This window comes from Rhinatrema bivittatum, chromosome 1 (assembly GCF_901001135.1).
Source record: "Rhinatrema bivittatum chromosome 1, aRhiBiv1.1, whole genome shotgun sequence".
NCBI classification, from domain to species: Eukaryota; Metazoa; Chordata; class Amphibia; order Gymnophiona; family Rhinatrematidae; genus Rhinatrema; species Rhinatrema bivittatum.
In genome coordinates this window covers 687051501-687074885 of record NC_042615.1, presented here as the reverse complement: position 1 = coordinate 687074885, position 23385 = coordinate 687051501, and the positions used below count along the sequence as shown (strand labels likewise).

At 44.6% G+C, this 23385-nt stretch overlaps 1 protein-coding gene across 6 annotated transcripts in view; it reads right to left on the bottom strand.

The window, feature by feature from the left end:
- The window catches only part of ARHGEF28 (Rho guanine nucleotide exchange factor 28), a 585749-nt gene that overhangs the window by 169513 nt on the left and 392851 nt on the right, over positions 1-23385 (bottom strand). For all 6 annotated transcript variants that reach the window (XM_029574889.1, XM_029574896.1, XM_029574905.1 and 3 more), the window contains 2 exons: positions 14499-14797; positions 13084-13291 (listed from right to left, as the gene is read on the bottom strand). In XM_029574889.1, the coding sequence (XP_029430749.1) occupies positions 13084-13291; positions 14499-14797 (507 nt within the window). The remainder of the gene's footprint in view (positions 1-13083; positions 13292-14498; positions 14798-23385) is intronic.

Here is a 23385-nt window from a genome sequence, read left to right as displayed (position 1 = left end):
TGTGAAAAATTGCATACAACAAGTACAACAAGTAGCATAAATTTAGACTCTTATAAAATCCACATGTTACATCAATACATCATTACATTATTAAAATCTACACTCATTCATACTCATCCATACCACTCTTCTCCATACATACTCACACACTGTGCAAAAATTGCTTTTAAACCCTTCAAGTAGAATAGATATGATATTATCCACACCTTCTTTTGTTTTTTCACAGTTGTACAAATTTACCAATTAATGTAAATTTTTCTTATAATTACACTCTCAGCTCAAATAACCTGATACCAACAATTCTATTTGTAATTTTAATTTTAACTGATCCCAATCGGGCCCTAGTTTCCCCTTCCGGCTTCTTCAGGGGAAACTTAAACCATTAAATCGCAAATAATCTTGTTCACACAACAATCATAAATTCTTTGCTGGTTTACAAAAGGTACCGATGATCTTCATTAAATCTCCAATTATGAATTGTGCTTAACCAATTTCTGCATCTTAATCATCTGTGTTAAAAAAACAAATCATATTAAAAATCTCTTATAATTTGTATTACGTGGTAAATGTTTAGTATTTAAACTATTTTAAATATATTCAAAAAATATTTGTTAAGTGTGATTAATGTACCTCCACAAGATATTACCTGAACATTAGAGCTAGTGGATATCTTGGTGCAATAATTGAGAAAGAAGAGCTTGTAAATAGATAGCTATAGTTGCCTTCAGTGTTGGTAAGTACCATATCATGATAAAACAATCCCATCCATACTTCCATCAGTGATAGAGCTGATTGCTTCTTTATCCCATGTAATAATACCTTTTCTAGCATTACTGGATAATCAAAAGGATTAAACTACTATAAATACACTGAAGCATACTGTTGCGCTGGAGGTGGACCCTTGGCCTGGCGCAGGATTGGTACGGCCCTCAGGAAGGTCCCAGAGGGCGCCTACCGCCAGGAGGCAGAGCACACGAGGAGACAGAGGCAAGCTGAAGCTTCACCAATAACAGTCTGGGGTTCCCACGGGTTGGGCCCTTGGGTACCCGGACCGCCTGGGCTTAGGTGATGTTTTGCTTAGGTGATGTTTTGCAAACGTGCCTCGGTATATAAAAAAAAAAACCCTTAAATAGGTGGGCCTCAGAGGGTCTCCCAGAGAGGTAGCGGAGAGGTGTGCCCACCACGAGCAAGGGTGCGATGCTAGTGGAGAATAGGTGAGCTAGACCGGAGCAGAGTATACTGGAAACCACTGGAAAGGAACCGGAACTGGAGGTCCTCCAGACAGGATAGGCAGTGCCTAGTGGTCTAGCTTGTAGAAGACCGCGGTTAGCATCAAAGCAGGCGGACCTGGTGGTCATGGGAGAAGCAAAGAGAGTGTCCGAGTGGAGTGCAAGGGTCAAAGCCAGGCTATCCGTTCGAGGGTGGTCAGCCAAAGCAAAGGTCAGTTCCAGTTATCAGTCCGAGCTCAGTAGCAAGCAGACGTCAGTTCCAGGTATCAGTCCGAGCTCAGTAGCAAGCAGAGGTCAGTTCCAGGCAGCGGTCCAAACGTGGTCAGAGGCAAGCTGAGGTCAATACCGAGTATCAATTCGAGAAGGTACAACCTGGGAAGCAAAACAGGAACAGGAACAGGCGCTGCAGCACAGGAAGGACCATGGGAACACAGGAACGCAGGAGCATGGAAGACACAGGAACGCAGGAACAAGTACTGGAACAGGAACGCAGGAACAGTGGAACAGGCAAGGAACAAGGAACGCAGGAACACAGGACAGCAACTAGCTTCTCAACAATGAGACGACCCATTGCCAAAGCAAGGAACTCAAGCCTGAACCCTGCCTTATACACAGGGCTCAGGTGACATCATCGTTGCGTGCCGCGGAGGAGTTTCCTGCGCTTGACCCCTTAAAGGGTCGGGTGTTATGCACACGCGCGCCTAGGGGCGGACCAGATGCCAGCGAGGACGCCGAGCCTGGACGTGAGGAGTAGTGCGAGGTCGAAGGCCCGGGATAGGCCGCGGGATGCCACGGACGCCGGGGGCTGGCTGCGGCTGCGAGGAAGGATAGACCAGGCCTTGCGGAGGGGAGCCCGAGGTGAGTAGGGCCTTCCGTGGCACCAGTGCGGCCGGGACGCGCAACACATACAGAAGATCTAATGGAAATGAGGTGAAGGATTAATTTTGTAGACTAAATAAACAAAGCAAATCATGAACAGCAAAAAGTAGTTATAATACCGGGAAAAGGGATAATTAATCGCACATGTACAGTATCTATGGTATGCAAAACAGAAAATAAATAACAAGATCTTCCCTTTTAATGTGCCTGTCTTATTATAAAGATATAGTTTGTAGCACCAGATTCAAAGTCCAGATTCAAGGCTCTGAAAGGAACACATGTAGTGGATTCAGCTGATAGACTACATTGGATAGAAATTAACATAAAAAAAGTCAAGGGCTGCATTCTGTGCAACAGTCTGCTTCTTCTAATAAGAAGCCAAAGAGCGAGTTAGTGTTACATGAAGACTGAACTAATTTTCACCCTAGAGAAGCTGGTCCATCTGAGTTGCTGGAAAGCATCACATTACAAATGAAGGCTTCTTGCCTGGACTGAAAATAAATGCAGGACCTTTAACTGAAGAAATGCAGCAACAACCAAATTGTAAGCTTGAGGCTTATGAAATAAAATATTACCATCTTGGTATTGCCAAAAGAGTTACAAATCTGTTCTGAATAATATTATGAGGAGAATAGTCAAGATTCACATTATGCTTTCTTCAAATACAACAGAAATAAAGGTTAACAGCTAAGTTACAGGTGAAGTCTTGTTAGTAAACTAACACTGCATGGGTGACTGACCTAACAAAGGAAGCTCAATTTGCAAACCTTAGTCACAACTGTGCAAAACTACTCCGATGTAAAATATCACCTGTAACTTGTTTGTTGACCCTTTTTTAATATGTTAACTGAACTAACGTTCTTAATAAAATAATAGTAAAAGGAATAAAAACTAGTCCATGATTTTTTCCAGTGCACACTGTATTACCAATATATCACAAAGAAGAGGCTGGAGAGAAAAAATACATATTGTCACCGATTGCTATAGTCAGAGCTTCAGATCATCTCATTATGGAGAATCATATTAATTTACAGTGATTATACTGTTTCTGTTATTTTTTTTACGAATAAACTAAATACAAGCTTAATATACTTATTACCTCTGCTTTACTGGATACATTAACAAATAATGTAAGAATTTAGGGGTAGATTTTTTTTTTTTTTAATAACAATTTTTATTGGAGCAACTTGTATACAACTACAAACACAGTTGGGTACACCATACACTTTGCAAGTACAACCCCAATACGTTTTTTCATTTTCTGAGAAATGCTTACTTTGAGGTTACCCATACCACCCCCCTCCCACCCTCCCATAGAGAACCATAAGGAGCAATGCAACTTAAAAGGATAACAAATGTCAAATGTCAAACATCAGCGTAAGGATGGTTGATAGTAGTCTTAGTGGGACGGCCAAGAGCACTCACCAGGCCCCAAGAAAGCCCATGAAAGGAGACCAGTGAACCGACCCTCCCAGGTCTGTAATCCAAATCCAGGGCATCGCATAATCACAAGTCCACCAATGGAGCCGCTTTCCGTACTATAGACGAAAGAGTTAGATAGAATGGAAGCCAAAGCTCCCGAAATTGTTGTCTCCGCTTAGTTGTAAAGCATCTGTACATAGAGCCATATTCCAGCTGATAAAGCTCCGTCAGCGCGGAAAGCCACATGTTGTGAGTGGGAGGGCTCGAGTCAAGCCACTTGAGCAGAATGCACTTTTTGGCAATCAAACAGGCTTTAGAAATCAGGCCGATATTGTCCACATTTAAACTTTGATCACCCACATCGTTGTAGAGAAGGCAGAAAGAGGTCGCCCAGTGGACCTCCTTGTGAAGAATAGAAGATAAACAACCTCTTATGGCATCCCAGTAGGATTGTATACAAGGACAACTCCACAGGCAATGGAACAATGTAGCCGACAACTCCGGACATTTTAGGCATGCCGCCGATGGCGCACACCCCATGCGATGGGCTCGGACAGGAGAACATATGGTACGATGGAAAATCCGTTGCTGTAACTCTCGAAGTCCAACATTATTCGTTATTGAGGAAATAGCAGCATAAGAATTCTTAAGCATACAGGCCTGTATATCCTCACCACAGTCCCGAGACCACTTAGCAGACAAGTCATGATATATCCGATACGATTGCACAGTTACATAAAAAGAATAAAGACAGGACAAGGAACCCTTCCGCAATTGGAAACAGGACATCAAATCATCATATTGAGAACTACTCACCCTGCCCTCTTGTCCCCGGAGCAACATGCGAGACCTGGCTCGCAACTGCCCATACTGCAGAAAGTGACTAGGTCGAAATCCCAGATGAGCTTGACAATGAGTAAAGGAATACATTTGACCTGTGTTGGGATCCAGCAAACCACCCAGGGGCCAGGTAGCCGGTAGTGAGAGCGGGTCTGGAGGAGTGTTTGCAGACAAGGAGGCCAACAAAGAGCCCCGCATAGGAAATTGGGGAGAAACATCTACAGAGAGCTTTAGCATCTTGCGCAGAATTCTCCACACTTTCCGCATTGTTTGAACTAATATAAAGTGACTGAAAGACCTGTGGGAAAGATGAGATGAAGTATGCAGCAGAAAACTGGGAACATATGGAGTACAGAGCGTGCATATTAAGGGGTAGTCAGAATATTCCGAAGTTCCAAAGAACCAGTCTCCAAGAAAGCGAAGGTTAGCCGCCAGAGAGTACAGATGGAAATTAGGCAGCCCATATCCCCCTTGAGACCGTGGTGCCATTAAAGTGGCCAAAGACAATCTCGGCCTCCTACCCCTCCATAGGAATCTGCGGAGCTCAGTATTAAGCAATCGCCGATCCCGCGGGAGAAGCAGGAAAGGTAACATTAATAGCTTATATAATAATAAAGGTGCAATCACCATTTTAATTACCGCAATGCGCCCCTGGATAGAGAGGGGGAGAGATTGCCACCCATGCAACTTGTGCGTCATTTTGGTAATCGTGGGGGGAATATTAAGAGTATACCATTTTGTCGGGTCCGCATGTATGGTAATTCCCAGATATTTTATCGTACTCGCTGCCCATTTCACCGGGAAATGTTCCCATGTGTCCCGAAGGGATCCCGACAGGTCAAGAGCCTCCGTCTTATCAAGGTTCAATTTAAAGCCTGATAGGAGTTGGTAAAATTGAAAAATTGTCACCGCCGCTGGGAGAGCAACTCTAGCCTGGGATAACAATAGGAGAATATCGTCAGCAAACAATAGGGTGAGATAAGAATTCGCCCCCACAGGAATACCAGTAACTTCAGGGGTAATTTTTAATTTACACACAAGGGGCTCCACTGTTAAAATAAATAAAAGAGGGGATAGGGGGCATCCCTGCCGCGTGCCGCGTTGAAGCCGAAATTCTTCCGACAGTTCCCCATTAATCAAAATGCGGGCTGTGGGATTTGTATATAACAAGGTAATATAATCATAAATTCTACCCACAAACCCCAGTTTAGTCAGTACCTGTTTCAGAAAAGGCCAGGCCACCCTGTCAAATGCCTTCTCGGCATCACAGGTCACCAATAGAGGATCACAAACCTGAGCAGATGAACAAAGCTCCAGGGCAGCCAGAACCTTATGTATGTTAACGGTAGATCGCCTCCCAGTTACAAATCCCACCTGGTCCGGGGAGACCAACGAGGGCATAAGAGATTTTAAACGGGTTGCTAAAATTTTGGCATATATTTTGATGTCTAAGTTAAGAAGAGATATCGGCCTATATGAGGAGGGAAGCAACGGATCCCTTCCAGCCTTAGGTAGGACTACAATAGTGGCAGCTCGCATTGTCAGAGGCATCTCCTGATTATCTGTCATCCTTTCAAACACTGATTGGAGAAGGGAGCTAACCTCCGTTTTTAAAGCCTTATAAAAAACTGAGGTCAGACCATCCGGTCCCGGGGCTTTTTGATGAGGAAGCGAGTGTATCGCGTCCTGCACCTCTTCCTCCGCAATAGGTCGCTGCAAGTTTTGAAGCTGCATAGGGGATAGACTAGGCAAAGGCAAACCCTGCAAAAAGCGGAGTATCTCCTCTTCATTGACAGGGTCAGCAGCATAAAGAGACCGGTAATAGTCGGAAAAAATTTGTGCAATGTCCCTAGTGTTGGACTTTATCTCCCCCTGTGTATTTTTGAGGTTAGCAATAAACTTTGAGGCTTCCTGTGCCCTTAAAAGACGAGCCAGGAGACGGCCAGCCCTGTTACCATATTGAAAAAAATTGAATTGACGATAGCGCAGGGCACGTGCCGCCCTGGCATGTAATAAGTCATTAAGGGCTACCTGGATTTTCTTAAACTGGGCAGCTATTGTGGGATCCCCAGAGATGGACAATCGTCTTTTGACACTTCTTAATTTCTTCTCTAGGCTAACAATCTCATTATTGAGTTTTTTCTTTTTATAACTGGCATAGCTGAGAATATCGCCCCGCAGAACCGCCTTCGCGGTTTCCCATAAAAGAACCGGTTGATCCAAGTGTTGGGCATTATTTGCCAGAAAGTCCTGCCATTTACACTTCAGAAACTGCGGGAACTCCGGGTCAGAAGCTAGTGCGGCAGGAAGTCGCCATTGTCCCCCCCACACCAGGGCCACCCACTTGGAGAGTCCCTGACACCGGACTGTGATCAGATATCACCAGGGCTTCGATGTCAGATTTAGTGAATTTAGAAAAGAGAGATTCAGATATAAGGAGATAATCAATTCTAGATTGTGTCGGGTGCGCCTTCGACACATGGGTAAATTCTCGCACACCGGGGTGTAGAACACGCCATAGGTCCATAAGACCAAGATGGTTACAGAGAAATCCCGGCCCCTTTCTGAGACTGCATTGATGCCCCCCTCTGGCTGGTTGCCTATCAAGCTCAGGATCAATTGCAAAATTGAAATCTCCCCCCAGGATCATAGGGCAATCCCCCAGTTTGACCAAATGCGATAGTAAGGTAGTGTAAAATGTGTGGTCATAAACATTCGGGGCGTAAATGGAAGCAAGAAGTATGGGGGAGCCCAACAAGCACCCCTTCACTAACACATAACGACCCTGGGGATCTTCTATACATTCCTGTTTGGTAAAAGGAACAGATTGATGAATCATAATGGCAACCCCCCGGCTCTTCGAAGACCCCGTGGCATAATAAAGTTGGGAGACCCACTTCTTTTTTAGTTTCAATATTTCTTGGGACAACATATGAGTCTCCTGTAAAAATATAAGTTTGGCACCTAGTTTGTTTAATCGGGCAAAAACTTTTTCACGTTTTATGGGGGTACCCAAACCCGCCACATTCCATGTAACAACATTTATCGCCATAGCAAAGAGCAAAAGAACTGTCCAGGAGGAGGCAGTGCCAATTCAGAGCTCTCTGGCGAGATCCAAAAAACCGCATTCTGCTCTCCCAGGGGAATACTACTGATGTACCCCATCTGTCCCTGCGCAAAGAAAACTCCCATCCAAACCATCAACCATACATACATCCCACAAATCCCCAAATAACATAGGTTCTCTTTATGTCCCCCCCCCATCCCCCCCCCTTGAACTCTCAAGTAAGCTGGGCCCATCCGGAACCAAGCCCAGGTTCCCAACGCTTCAGCCCACCACACCCACTCCCCACTTTAGTAAACCTGATTTATATCAGGGATAGATCACGTAGACTAGATTTACAATGTGTTCAGCTGCCTCTCCAGCCCCACTACACAAAATGAAGGCAAAGAAAGCCCCTACAGTGAATCACAGCGTGGCAACATAAGCCAGTATACACCAGGTTAATACAGTAACATAAGATGTAAAGAACAAAACGCAAACAGCAAACAGGAACAACTACCAGATGCCAAGATACAGAGGTCCACGCCGAAAATAGAGGAGAAGACTGAGTTCTGCTATGGACCACCAAAGGAGTCCCCTTCGCCATCAAGGCTTGTAGATATTCCATAGCGCCTTTCTGAGCAAAAAGGTAGTCGTGGTCACATCGTTTTTTTTTTGGTTTTTTTTTTTTGTTTCTGTTGTTGTTTGTCTTCTTTGCGTGCCAGCGTAGTCTTTAGCCAACTGGGAATAATGTAGATATATTAAGCTTAGCGGTGCGTACGATCCCCGTCGCATTGGACCACACACCATTCTATGGACTGGCAACTCAAGTCCCATGGTATTTCGTTTTGTTTTGTTCCATAACAGCAAGCAGGTACACATTTAGCGCCCATCCTGAGACACGGCCTCGTGGGGGCTCGATCCGACTAGGCCATTGACAAACCCACGAGCCTCCGATGCAGAATCAAACATTTTGGTTTGCCCCTGGTGCATAATCTTAAACTTAGCGGGAAACATGAGCGCAAATTTGATTTGCTTGTTGACGAGTTCTGAGCAAACATCGTGAAAAGTTTTACGCTGCAGCGTCACCCGAGATGAAAAGTCCTGAAACACCAGGATCCGATGTGACTCATATGAGAACTCACGCACTTTCCGAAAGTGTTGGAGAACGAGGGATCGATGCACAAAGTGCAAGAAGCGAGCAATGACCACCCGGTGCCTGCGATCCGACTCGCCCTCCCCTCTCCGGCCCAGACGATGTGCTCTCTCAAAAAGCCCGCCCGAGGGCGAGGCCAAGGTAGGGACAAGCCCCAGCAGCCATGCTTCCAAGATACGCGGAAGGTCTGCCTCCGGAATCGCCTCTGGGAACCCGACAAACCTTAAGTTGTTTCTACGGGATCGGTTCTCCAGATCATCGATTCGGTCCTCACTCGCCGCTGCTTGTTTAGTCAGCTCCTCCACTCGTTTTTCCAGTGCGGTGATGTCGTCTTCGGCAAGGCCCACTCGCCCCTCAATTTTCTCGGCACGGGCATCAAATTCAGTCAAAGAGGCCCTCACATCAGCGATCTGATCGGACAATTGATTTAAACGCACATCCAAAGCGGTGACCACTGCGTGCGATATTTTCTCTTCCAAAGTTTCGCCATCTGCTGAGAGGGCCGCCGTCGCAGCCGCGGCCATTTTGTTGCCAGGAGCTAGTGATTTAGGTTTGTCCTTGCGGAGGGTCCGGGTAGCCATATACCCACTGCAAATTCAGAGGATGGTGTACTGCGGATCGCGCTGCACCCGAGGATGATTTTGGCAGCCAATCAGTTAGTCATTTGGGCCGGATGAGGATGGATAAGGCCAGAGAGGCAGCCGGAGTGTGGAGGAACACGTCCTACCAGACCCACCACATCACGTGGTCTCTCAGGGGTAGATTTTTAAAAACAGCGCGATCGCGTACTTTTGTTTGCGCAGCAGGCGCAAACAAAAGTACGCTGGATTTTATAAGATACACGCATAGCCACGCGTATCCTCTAAAATCCTGGATCGGCGCGCAAGGCTGCCGATTTTGGGCAGCCGGCGCGCGCCAAGCCGCGCAGCCTGCCTCAGAGGAAACTCTCTTTCGCCCTCCCCTCACCTTCCCCTCCCTTCCTCTACCTAACCCACCCCCCCGGCCCTATCTAAACTCCCCCCCTTACCTTTGTCCGTAGATTTACGCCTGCGAGAAGCAGACGTAAATCTACGCGCGCCAGCGGACTGCTGGCGTGCCGTCCTCCGACCCGGGGGCTGGTCCAGAGGCCTGGACCACGCCCCCGGTCCTGCCCCTGAAACACCACGCCCCGCCCCCGAAACGCAGCGTCATCGGGTCCCACCCCCCGACACGCCCCCTTCCAAAAACCCCGGGACCTACGCGCGTCCCGGGGCTCTGCGTGCGCCGGCGGCCTATGGAAAATAGGCGCACCGGCGAGCAAGGCTTTTAAAATCCACCTGTTAGTTAACAGTCATGGTAATGGGCTTAATAGCTACTGGGCAAAAATGAATGTACTGCAATGTCTCACTGGATACCTATCTTAATTTTGGCTTCAGAAAACACTGTGTCAGTATTAATTTTAGAAAGGGCTATGAAGTCTTTAACTGCTTGAATCCTATAGATAATGTACACTGTAGATATCAAGAACTGGACCTCCTAGGCCACACACACACTTCCTGTTCCTGGATTTGTCACATTAACAGCTCTATTTTCTTTTCACCTTCTACTGCTATGATCACCCAAAGCAATGCTACCTGCAACCAAGCACCATACACCACAAATGTAGCCTTGACCAAAAGGATATTGAGGAAGGAGAAGCTATATCTTGAGATAAAATGGCTTATCATTTACTACTTTTTTCTTTCCAATTCATTTAAGGGCAAGGACTTCAGAGACAAGTATTGTTCACAGAGGGCACTGAAATAACATAGGGCTAGAATGTAGTAAAGATTTTAAGTGAAAAAATAAAGTGTGAATTTTCTGTATAAGAGTGGTAAAATGTTCCACTCTATCTTCATGTACTGTCACTCCCTCCCACATCCCTGAGGTCATGCATTGTCTTTTATTCCCATTCGCTAGTTCCTACTTAAGTTACTTAAGCAATCTCCCCTCCTCTGCCTCTCTCCTCCCTCTCTGATGATCAAATCCAGGTTTATTTAGGATAACTATAATTTATTCTGCATATTGTGGTACTTTATTTTGCTAAGAGTACTTTATGGCAAAACCCCCACAAAACTATTTTAGTCCTTAGTAGTAATAAGTACTTTGGCAGTAAAAGGATTTTAAAAATGCCCCTCTTCTTCCTTTTCCCATCCCTTAGCAGACATACCAATTCAGTACCAGAGTAGGAATTCATGTTCAGTTTGGTCACGTCAGTTTCTAACTTCATGCACAACAGATGGGCAAAACTGGTCACATTCCTAGAATAATGTCTAACGTATTTGATGCCGTACGTGATGTGGTATATTATGAGTAGTGACAGATTGAAAATATATGTATTATGTGTCCCTGCGATTTCACTACAGTGTGGTCTAATATGGCTTAAAAACATACAAGCCTTTTGTTTATACAATGTGATGTGCCTCCCAACTTCACCATTCACACTCATGAAGTGAACTCTCAGAGGCATGCATTATATGCAATGAATCTTGCTCCAAAGCACCATGAAACAGATGCAAATATGTGTAGTATGTAATATCTGAGAACATCTGATTTAAAATTAAAACTATAAAGTAGCTCTACTTTCGATTTTGGATTCATATGATTTTTCTAGAAAATCAGTCAGATTAAAAGTTTCTGCAGCCTTTAAATTATTTTCCTCCTTAGCTTGTTGTAAATAGTAGGCCTTAGATAGTTTTGGCATTGAATTTTCTGGATATTTTAGAATATTTTTTAGATAACTATTAAACAGGTCTACTGGAGTAACTAGATGGACTTTTGGAAAATTTAATATTCTTAAATTCAATTTTCTACTCAAATTCTCTATCATCTCTATTCTCCCTTCATGTTCTTGTATTGATTTTATTAAGTTCACCTGCGTTTTCTGTATTCCTCCCATTTTTTCATCGATAATATTAACATTTTTCTCTAAGGTTTCAATTTTCCCTTGCACACATACATTTTTATTCAAAACTTCCTGCACATTTAAAGTTAAGTTATTGATCGATTTCTGCATTTTCATTATCATTAATCCCAATTCCTCTAAAGTGAGTTTCTTTGGTATTATCTCCATTATATCTTGCCCAATATTTCTCGAAACAACATCCCCAATCTGTTGAGGAGTTCCATTTCCACCCACTATGTCCGAGCCATCCCCGGTCTCCCAGGACTTTTGATCTTCATTATCCATTGAGACTCTTGTTGGTTCTCCAACTTCTCTAGAGAGATCGAGTGGGCCTCCAGATGTTATTATGGCTTTCTCAGATTCCATAATGGGAGGAGCCGGTTTCTCCGGGGCACAGTTTCTATCCCACTCGGAGAGAGATGAAGTGTTAAAACTTCATTTCAGACAACAAAAATTAGATTTTTATGATGCACCGGTAAGAATATTTCCAGATGTTACACGAATAACACAATTAAGGCGAAAAAACTTTATAGCACTCCGAAAGGAAGTACAAGATAGGGGTGCACAATTCTCTTTACGTTACCCTTGCAAATGTCATATAAAATATCAACAAAACTCATATATCTTTAAAGTTCCCGAACAATTACGAACATTTCTCGATACACACCTCTAAGGGCTGTAATTATGGGATTACAAGAAGTAAATGAGGGAGTACTAGGAAGATTATCAGTTCGGATTTATTCTTAAGTATGCTCCATATGTTTACTTATTGTCAATATAGTGGGAACACCTCCTGAGAAGGCCCTTTTCTGACCAGCTGGATCTGCGCATCCCCTGAATCTGAGGAGGCCAATTCAGCCAGTCAAAGGGAAATTTTCAAGCTCAGAGAATTACTCACTTATCTTCTGACATTACATTACATTACATTACATGACATTACATGCACTACCGCATATCACCCCCCTCACAACCACCCCCTCCTTTTCCCCCCCTATTCCCACCAGAACTAATCGTAATCGTAACCAATTCAAACTGTATATATTGTATATAGGTTAGATGCTACAAATTATACTCCCATTCATTTGTATTCATATGTTACAATGTTTTTTACTTCAATAGTTTAATCAATTGTTATCTTGTTAAATGTAAAATAGGGCAGATCTCGCCCTATTCAACCTGTTACCTGGAAACCGATGTGATATCTCGATCGAATGTCGGTATACAAAATAAATAAATAAATAAATAAATAAATAAATTAGCCAGGTAAACCTTTTCAAAAATTGACTTGAACTTTACAGTCCAATATTTTAAAAATAAAAATCAAGGAGTCTCCTCTTGGGCTGCTTATGCTATATTAATAGGTTATACCTATCACAAGCCTGCATGGCATTAGAAGCATCAGTACAGAAGAAATCCGATGGCTATGTAGGAGGAGCTTTCAAGAACAAAATACAAGCCAGAGCCAAAAAAAAAAAAAAAGAATGATGTCAATGAGTTTGTTTTATCTACCAAATATATTATCTAAAAGTATATTTTGTTGGCACTGAAGCTACAGTTTTATGAAAACAGCAACAAATTTGATTTTCTATACCTTTGACTGTAAACTGCTCGATAAAGAGAAGGAGTCACATCCAGCAAGGTTAGCATCTAAACCAGTGGTTCTCTCAAAAGAATTTAATTCATCCTCACTAGCAGTCAGTGGCCCAGAGGAATTCAGATTTGTCAGAGGATAAGAGATTCTAGGTTGGTTCGAATTTCCTTCCCCTTCACTGTCTGCATCAAGACCATCAAGACTGGAGCTAAAATAGAAAATGACAGTGATAAGAATATATTGTAAAAGAAAATCTACAGCAACAGGATACAGACAGGACAGTAAGTAAAAGTTATTGCAAATGGCATTCAACACTAGCATGACCCTTGTAGAGCTTAAGGGTTCTGTCAGTATCTCCATATCTTTATCATTTCTGTTTGGCCTGGCAGTTCCCTGTCACATCTTTAGGCTTCCAGCTATCTGAGACCATCCTCTACCAGAGCTATTAAACCATAACAGAAAACAGTCTGTCCAGCCTGTTTTCCGTCAAAACTGTTATATCGATTTTAGTATATGTAATACCTATTAATAATGTCAATGTAAAGCCTGTTGCTAAGTTATTGTTAAATGTAAACCGCGGTGATGTATTTCTTTACGTACTGCGGTATATAAAAACCCTTAAATAAATAAATAAATAAATAAATAAATAATCTTTCACTCAAAACTTCCCAGAGTTTTTAACCATTTTATTACCCTCACCCCATCTAACCCAGCCATTCTTGGCTCCTTCTGGAAGCAGATATGTGTGAACCTTGAGTCTGGTCACTAGGTGTCATCATTGAGACTCCCTCCCCAAAGGCAGCTGTGAGGTTCCTTTTTATTTATTTATTTGTTTTTACAAAATCTACTCCATCTACATTTTTTTTTATTTTTAGAAAGTCTAGCTGCCTTCAGAGTATAACGTAGGATTCCTCTGGCAAGTTACCCTAGAATTTCACTCTGCCACAGACAGAGAGCAAAATGTAAACAACTGAATAATAATATAAAAACAAAAGAAATAAATCCTAAACACATTTGACAAAGTAGACACTTGTCTTTAAAAGCTTATGCCTCAATAAATCTGTTTGTCTATAAGGTGCCACTATTTTCTGTATTGCTTTTGGATTGTGAATGCTGGCATTTAAAAACAGACCCATCTCTGTTAATAGTGTTATTCACCAAAGAAAATACATTTGAGTGCAGTCAGTTTTTGGCTTAACCATCCTGCGAAAGTGCTGAAGTCACAATATGCTTCAGGGAAATTGTGTGGTGATACAATCAGTTTATCATGAGTCACAGGAAAATGAAGTGTTCAAAGGTCAAAAACCAATAATAGAATTACTACCTACTTTGGCATGAGGTATATCTTTCATATATACTACTTATTCTTTGAAATGATTTTTTCTTTCCTGACTTTGAGGCACAAAGCTGCATACCTTCTTTTTTTAATGCTGCCATACGATGGATCTCTATGGATCCTAAATCCGCAGGGCCTCAACGGCAGATGTGGTGCTGCTGATGCAGGTAGTTTAAGAGACGAAAAGAAAGGCTGCTGGTCCTCTTGGCTTGCTGATATTCTGCTGTGATCAGCATCTGTGTGTGTGACCTGGTTTCCTTCCTTAGGCGAAGGAAAGGCACAGCTCTCAGAAGATGGGGTGGAGTCAGCGGGATCTGTACTTGAAGTGTCCGTCGTGACACAGTCCAGATTAATGTAGTTAATATCTAAATCACCAACCTGGAGGGGAAAACACAAATGTGAAAGCTCTGTGAAATCTGTGCTCAAGAAACCTCACTTTAAAGGAGACCCATCATCTAGTCAGCACATAAGCACGTGGAAGGCAACATATATATGAAACTGAATGAAAAATATTTTCCATTCTCAGAACTCTATGCAACATTCGAACACAAAATCTACTAATATGGAAAGAGAGAGTTTGTTTGCTAGTGATGATTTTGCTGATGTACTTTGCTGTTCACTCTGGTGAAACTCAGTAAAATAGCAACATTTTTATTTGTATTTGCTGTTTCCTTTAAAATGTAAATATGTTTAAAACATGTATAACAGTCAAAACATAAAATATTATTTTAGCTCCTTTTCTAGTAATGACTTAGTCCAGACAACATTTCTCCAAACCCTGGCATAGATTATCTGAATGGGATAGGTAAAACACCTCCAGGGGCCAAGGTATTATGCACAGGTCTCTGGGGTGCCAAGGTAGACACAATGGAAGCCTACCAAGAGATACTAAGTCTGCACCACTAACCCTCCATGGTGTAATTTAAGGAACCTAATATATGCAATCTAGAAAAGGATGGAAACAGGGATATGATTGAAACTTTAAAATACTTTAAAGGTAGAAGTCACACAGAATTTTGGCTAATGCAATGTCCTGGGTTCTGTGCTATATTAACGAATAACTAGTAACTCTTCCCCTAAGTCTTCCCATAAGTCCTGGGTTCTGTGCTATATTAACTAACTAGTAACCCTTCCCCTAAGTCTTCCCCTAACAGAACCCTCATCACAGATCTTCAAGAAATCACTTAAAACCTGGCTATTCCAAAAAGCCTACACAACTAACAATCATCCCACCAATACAGATACAAATCATAACCACACTTAACCCGACAAAGCATAACACTCTTTGCGAATACCCAATATGCTACAATCAAGCTCACTTCATGATGTTATAGCACTAAATGCAACGATGTACTGTTAACATAATTCCTTAAAAATCACACTATCATACTAAGATAATTCATTAAATGTCATGCCATACCGTTATTATAATCTGTGAAAATTCACGTTATACAGTTTCAGACAACTAGCTAAAATCATGTTATACTGTTAAGTCGTTCTACAATGTTTCAATGTAAAAGGATAAGATGACCTGTTGTCAAACTATCCCTCAAGTTACCATGTAAACCGATGTGATACTCGTTTAGAATGTCGGTATATAAAAACAAATAAATAAATAAATAAAATAAATATAAGTCTAGTGAAGGCAGCTAGCTAAACTTCAGTATATAAAAACACTTAAATAAAATAAATAAAAATAGTCAGTCCTCCAACATAGTTCCTTCATATAACGTCCACGCTCCATGCATACAGTGTGCATGTCCTGACACTCTACTCTTTTGCTGTTAACAGCTATTGGAAGTTTTCAGATAATTTCCTTGTCCTCTCACCCCATAGCTTGTATTCCACACACTGTCTCTCCTCTCAACAGTAATCCACACTCCAGATCCTTAATAGCAACTCAAGATGAAGCACTGGATGTTTTTCCTCCAACCCCCTTTGGCACGGAGCCTCCAGACTCAGCTCACAGACTCCCTTCCTCAGAAACCAGCACTTTCATACAGGAAACATTATTTTATACTCTGTCACCATACAATAAGGTCATACTTGCCACTCACAACTGTGGCACGCATCTACCAGACTGTCCTTGCCCACCACTCTGGAATTTTCCTAGTATAAAGAATAAGAGAAATATTTAACCCTTTTAGAAACATCACACAATACCCTCCCCCCCACCCCCTCCATGGGAAGGGCGACCTTCTAGCCACCCCCTTCCAGTAACCTTACGATGACTTTTTTGACTCAAAACATTCCCATTGTAAAGTATATGTGGCATCCCTACAGGTTGGCCATTAGATGTCACTAGGTCCTTGTAAGGAACTCTAATATCATGAGCTTTCCATCCCCCTCAGCTCCTCCCCACCCGGAGGGCTGTGGTTGGACAATGTGCCTTATTTAGCCCAGACATTTTAGAACTCAATGTGATCAGTTTTACAGAGCCTTCAAACAACAAGGATATTTTGGTTTTACTCTCTGGTGAAGCCTCCCAGCTTCACTCTGCACCTTCAGTTTGAAGTGATATCTCATCGTGCACTCCCTGCCAGAGGTTCCTTCTCATATTAATTACAGAGAATTGTGAGCCCACTCTATACCCTAGGTGAGGCAAGCACCAGTGACAGATCCTGCTGAGAGAGAAAGTGATGGCTGAAGGTGTATCCAGTTTTACCTTTTAGAAGTAATTTTTTGGACATTGGCAGTGTGGGGAGGGTTTTTTTTCTCATTCACCCCTCCCCATAGGGATGCAGTGCCAAGGTAGCCTGATCCCTTTCTGACTTTTCCCCCAAGAGAAGTTCCCCAACCACTGAACTACAGAGAATGTGCAAGATCAGGAGACTCCAACCGGATTCTCCACCTTTGGGACCAAGATGGGCTGGGTGTCCAGGAAGGGTATGGAGTCAGGTGGGAATTTTTGCTGTGAATGTGGGAACCCCGCCAACAGGATTCCAGGTTAGCCACTGGGTGAGCTTTGCGCAATAAAAACCACCATGGGAGCTCTACCCAGATGCCTGAAATTAGACACCTACCTACATATGTAGGGCAGTCAGATGTAATTTCAACATTATAGACAAACTGGCTTTTATTTAATCATTGCCAAATCAATAAACTTTATTTTAACTCCCAGAGCCTGGTCCTGTCTGATTTGTCCCAGCATCTCACCCCTTGGGATGAAGCTACCATCTGCACACACTGAAAGCAAGACTCCATGGTCTGGGCCATAATAGAGAGCTATCCACCATGGGATAGAGAGTCAAGCATGGGATGTTAATTGCTAGCCAGAGCAGCCCCAAAGAAAACAAATATGTTTGTGTGCCCTTGGGATTTAAACCCCTCAGTAAAGGTTACATATAGGACAACCTTTTGAACTTCCTTAATAATCATAACTCAGTAAACGCACAGCCCCAGTAAAAACAGAGTTATTTCGCCATCTAGTGACACTTTGGGGTTACAAAACTAAGTAAAGAAAACAAAGAGCAGGAGTAGAGTCCTGGGTAAAAAAAATAGTGGTCCTTGAAAAGTTGAGGAATGGCTAATCGATCGGCTTGTATGGTGTATAATAATGGAATCTGCTAATCAGAGTAATCTTTATGTCATTTACACATGATTTTGTAGCCAAGTACTATATCATTTAAAAGTTATTCTTTAGGTTCACTACAAAAGCAGAAGCTATTCAAAGAAAAGAAACAAGATAGTGAACTGCTGATGGGCATAATTTTCTCCAATAAAACATCTGCATATTATGGGGTAATTTTAAGACAGTCTGCATAAATGCAAAGTCTGCAGGTACTTTTTATCCATGGGCTTTGCACTAACTTTTAAAGGGAACGTATGTGCAGATTTTTCCTTTGAAAATAATCCAAAGAAATATACCCACTTACATTTTACTCCTGGGGGAATTCTGCGGTACTGTGGAGCACAGAATTCTCCTCTTGTGTGGAATTTCCATTTTCTGCACAGAATTTGCAGCAGTGTCTGGTGGGTCACAAGCAGAACCCATCTCGCTCATGGCAAAGAGGGTGCAGGTCCCAGCAGCCATGAGAGGAGTCCATCCTGCTCAAAGCAAAGAGGGCGCAGGTCCCAGCGGCTGTGAGTGGATCCCATCCCGTTCACGGTGAAGAGGGCGCAAGTCCCTGCAGATGCAACTGGAGTCCATCAGTGGGTGGGTGGGCCTATGTGAGGAGATTGTGAATGAGTGTGTATGTGTGTGAGAGATTGGGAGCTCGTTTGCATGAAAAAGGGATTGTGTGTAGATGAGAGAGTGAGGGTGCTTGTTTTGTGAGAGAAGGTGTGTGTAAAAGGGATGTGTGTGTGAGAGAGAGTGGGAGGGGGGGAGAGCCAGTGCGCAGGGGTGTAAGAAATTGATAATATATGTGAGGGATTGATGGTATATGAGAGAGAAAGCAGAATTACCCAGCATGCCCTATATTATGCATCCACATCAGGCCCCTTTTCAATCTCATAACATAGAATTACAATTAAAATAAAAAGAAGAAACCCAACTCCACAGGATGGCAGGCGGGTTTCGTGAGGACCAACATCCTACTGTTCTTGGAGAACACCTGTTACAAGTAAGCAGCTCTGCTTTCTCCAAGGACAAGCAGTATAGGTTATTAAGTAGCTCCAGGCCACTCCCAACAAGTGCAGCATAGAACAGGTGCCAATGTGCACAACAACTAGAGCTGCAAGAACCAGAGGTGCAGGCCTGCACCCACAGCTGGAGATTACAGAAGAAGAGCTGGGTTTTTATGGCTGAAATAGATTATGGAGGATTGACTGTATAAACCTACTGTCCCGCCAGCCATCCTTATCCAGACAATAATGAGAGATGAACATGTAGAGAGAACTCCAGGTCACCGCTCTGCAAATCTCATGAATGGGGACTGCACGAAAGGGAGCCACCAAGACCGACATGGCCCACACAGAGTGAGCCTTGACATGACCTTCAAGTCTCAAGCCCACTTGAGCGTAGAAGAAGGAAATACAGTCCGCAAGCAAATGGGACAAGGTCTGCTTGGATACTGCAACCCCAAATCTGTTTTTGTCGAAGGAGATAAAAAGCTGTGGATATGCGGTGAGATGCCGTCCATTCCAAGTAAAAGGCCAGGGTCCTTTTGCAATCCAAAGTGTGCAGCGCCCGCTCACCCTGATGAGCGTGTGGCCTTGGAAAAAAGGAAAGTAACACAATGGACTAATTGAGATGCAACTCTATGACTACCTTAGGAAGGAACTTCAGGTGCGTACGCAGAACCACCTTGTCATGACAAAATTTTGTCTAAGAGGGTATGACATCAGAGCTTGCAGTTCACTGACCCTGTGTACTAAAGTAACCGCAACCAAGAAGATGACCTTCCAGGAAAGGCACTTCAGGTCGCAGGAATGCAATGATTCAAATGGAGATTTCATGAGCTGAGACAGGACAACATGGAGATCCCAGGAAATTGTTGGTGGGTGAGTGGGGGGCTTATATTTGTAGCAAGCCTCTCATGAACCACCCCACAAGTGGATGGGTAGCAATTGAAGTACCATCTGTATCCTGATGATATGCCCCAATGGCACTCAGGTGAACCCTCACCGACATGGTCTGCAGACCAGACTCGGAGAGAAACAACAGGTAGTCTAAAAGTGCTGGTGGCGAACAAGAAAAGGGATCCAGACTGCGTCCCTCACACCAAGCCGAAAACCTTTTCCACTTCAGAATGTAAGATTTCCTCATGGAAGGTTTTCTGGACTCCAACAGGACTCGTGATACACCTTCCGAAAGGCCCAGAGCCTATACAGTTACCCGGTCAACATCCAAGCTGTGAGAACCAGGGCTTGGAGGTTGGGGTGGCAGAGCCTGCCCTGGTCCTGAGAGATTAGGTCCGGAGCAGTCCCCAACCAGATCAGGGGGCATGCGGCCAGCTCCCGTAGAGTCGGAAACCAGACCTGGCGGGGTCAAATGGGAGCGATCAGGATCATGGTGCCCCAGTCCTGCTGGAGCTTCTGCTGTGTTTTTGAAATGAGCGGAAGGGGAGGGTAAGCTTATAACAGCCTGGTGCCCCAGTGAATCAAAAAGGCAGCCATCATTGATCTGCTGCTCATCCGGCCTAGGAAGCAGAAGCGGTCCACCTTCCTGTTCCCTAAGGAAGCAAAGAGGTCTATGTCCAGGGTCCCCCACAAGTGAAAGATCTGGTTCGCTACCTCTTGGTTGAGGGACCACTCATGAAGTTGGAAGGCACAGCTTAAGAAGTCCACCAGAGTGTTTTCTACCCTGGAAGGTACACCACCCTGAGGAGGATGCCGTTCTCTATGGTCCATGAGCAGGTTTGGACTGCCTCCTGACAGTGAATGATGCTGTTCCCCCTTGCTTGTCAAGACATCACACAATTACCTGATTGTCGATCTGAACAAGGACCACCCTGTTGAGAAGTTGTTCTCTGAATACCTGTAGGGTGTAACGAATCGCTCGCAACTCCAGGAAGTTGATCTGGGACTGTGATTCTGTGAGGACCAAAGCCCCTGGGTGTGGAGGCCTGCAACATAGGCTCCCCAACCCATCTGAGATGTGTCTGTGGTGAGGATAACCTGGGCCTGTGGGCTCTAGAAGGGCATCCCTTGCTCCAGATTTGATGGGGTTGCCCACCACCTGAGGAACTGGCACAGCAGCATGGTGATTAGGACACAAGCTCGTAGGTCCTGGGTAGCTCGACACCACTGGGAACATAATGTCTACTGAGCCCTGCGCATGTGCAGATGAGCAAACAGTGTGACATGCACTGTGGCTACCATATGGCCCAGTAAATGGAGAAACTGGTGCGCCGAGAGATATGGGAGCAATCAGAGACCACTCGAGCGAGAGCCGCAAGGGTTTCTCTGCCCTATCCTGAGGCAAAAAAGCCCTCGCCTGGACGGTGTCCAGCCGAGTCCCAATGAAGTCCAGTTGCAAGGACTGTTGGAGATGGGATTTTGGATTGTTGATCAGAAACTCCAGAGTTTCCAAGTCTTGGACCGTGATTCGCAAGGCACTCTGTGCCCCTTGTCTGCAGTCGCTCTTGATAAGCCAATCGTCAAGGTACGGGAAAACATGAACCCCTCACCTCTGAAGATAGGCTCCGACCACTGCCAGGCACTTGGTGAAAACACGGGGTGTGGATGCAAGGCTGAAGGGCAGCACTCGATATTGATAGTGTTTCCCGTCAACTAGGAACCGCAGGTACTGCCAATCTGCCTGACAAATGGGGATATGGGCTTATACGTCCTTTAGATCAAGGGAGCAGAACTGGTCTCCCACTTTGAGAAGTGGAATCAAGGTACCCGACGAGACCATTTTGAACTTTTCTCTGACCAGAAGCCGGCTCAACGCCTGCAGGTCCAGAATGGGTCAAAGGCCACCAGTTTTCTTGGGAATCAGGAAATACCTGGAGTAGAACCCTTCACCCTGTTGACTTGGCGGAACAGGTTCAACTGTCCAGGCCACTACGAGGGTGGAAAGCTCTATGTGATGTATCTGCAAGTTCTCTGCTGCTCTCCACCAAGGAGAAGGAGGTAAGCAGGGTGGAACTTGTTGGAAATGCAACTTGTGGCCCTGATGCACAATGGACAAGACCCAGAGGTCCGATGTAATCGAAGTCCATCGGTCTGCGAATAGCTGTAGCTGACCCCCCCCGCCGGGGATTTGATGCCACACAGAGAGGGATGGATCATGCTTCCTGGCCGCCAGTCAAAACCTCATGGCAGGGTTTGCGGCAAGACTGGGGATGGAAGGGTATCAGAGGTTGTCCCGACCTCGGTCTGGCAGAGGTCATTGAGGTCTTGCCCTAGGTGCCAGCGGATAGTATTTGCACAGCCAGTAAAAGCCACCTCGGCTACTGCCGAGGGGGTTTCTTGGGCGATTGAGGGTCAGAAGTACTAGCTGACAGTTGCTGAAGGGTCTCATGATAGTCCTTCAGTTGCACAACCGTCTCCTTAATTCTGTCGCAATCCTGAACCTCAGGACACAGATCAGAGGCATGCAGCCATGCCATCCAGTGAGCCCCAATGCCCACTGCGGCGGTTCTCACGGCCATCTCGAAGATGTCATATGCAGTGTGGACTTGATGCTTATTGCACTCAAGGCCCTGCTGCACTACCCCGTGGAATTCCTCCTGGAATTACTTTGGGAGGCATTCTCTAAACTCCTGGGCCTGTTTCCATAGGTTCCTGCAGTACTGACCCATATATAATCAATAACAAGCAATCCTGGCTGTTAACATTGCGCCCTGAAACACCTGGCACCCAAGGGCATCAAGAGCTCTATGCTCCCACCCTGGGAAGGCTGAGACATGAGTGTGAAGCCTCTTCGCTTTTTCAAGGCTGTCTCTAACACTACCGACTGACGAGGGAGCTGTCGGCACTCGAAACCAGTAGTAGGCTGGACCAGGTAAACTGTATTTGTCTTGCGCTTCACTGGCGACAACGAGATGAGGTGCTCCCAGATGCAGGCTATCAGCTTCTTGAAGATGTCATGGACCGGAACCACCACTACCTCCTTCAGGGCATCCAGAAATTGCAAAATCTCGAGCATCTTGTGCCTAGAGTCTTGCTCCATTAAAAGCTGGAAAGGCACCGATTCTGCCATGGCCTTTACGAAGCCCACGAAGGAAAGATTCTCCAGGGGCAGTTCTGCCACTCTCCAGTGAAGAGGGCTCCAAAGGCAAATCCTCTGACTCCTTTGTGGAGGACATGGATGCCTTCCCTTCGCAGAAATCATAAAGGGCCTCCCCCTCACTGTGTCCATCTGGGGATGCAGGAGGCTGAGCACCCCAACTGTGCCCTAAGCAGAGGCCTCTTTGGAACCAAAGAGGGAACTGAGGGCATCAGCGGGCCTCAAGGCCGCAAAAGCACCAATAGGTCTAACAGCGTCAGGGGGACCAGGGGTACTGATGGTACCAAGGGCACTGATGCCAATGGCCCTGGGAGAGCCGGGAGGTGGCAGGGCGCCATGCATCTCC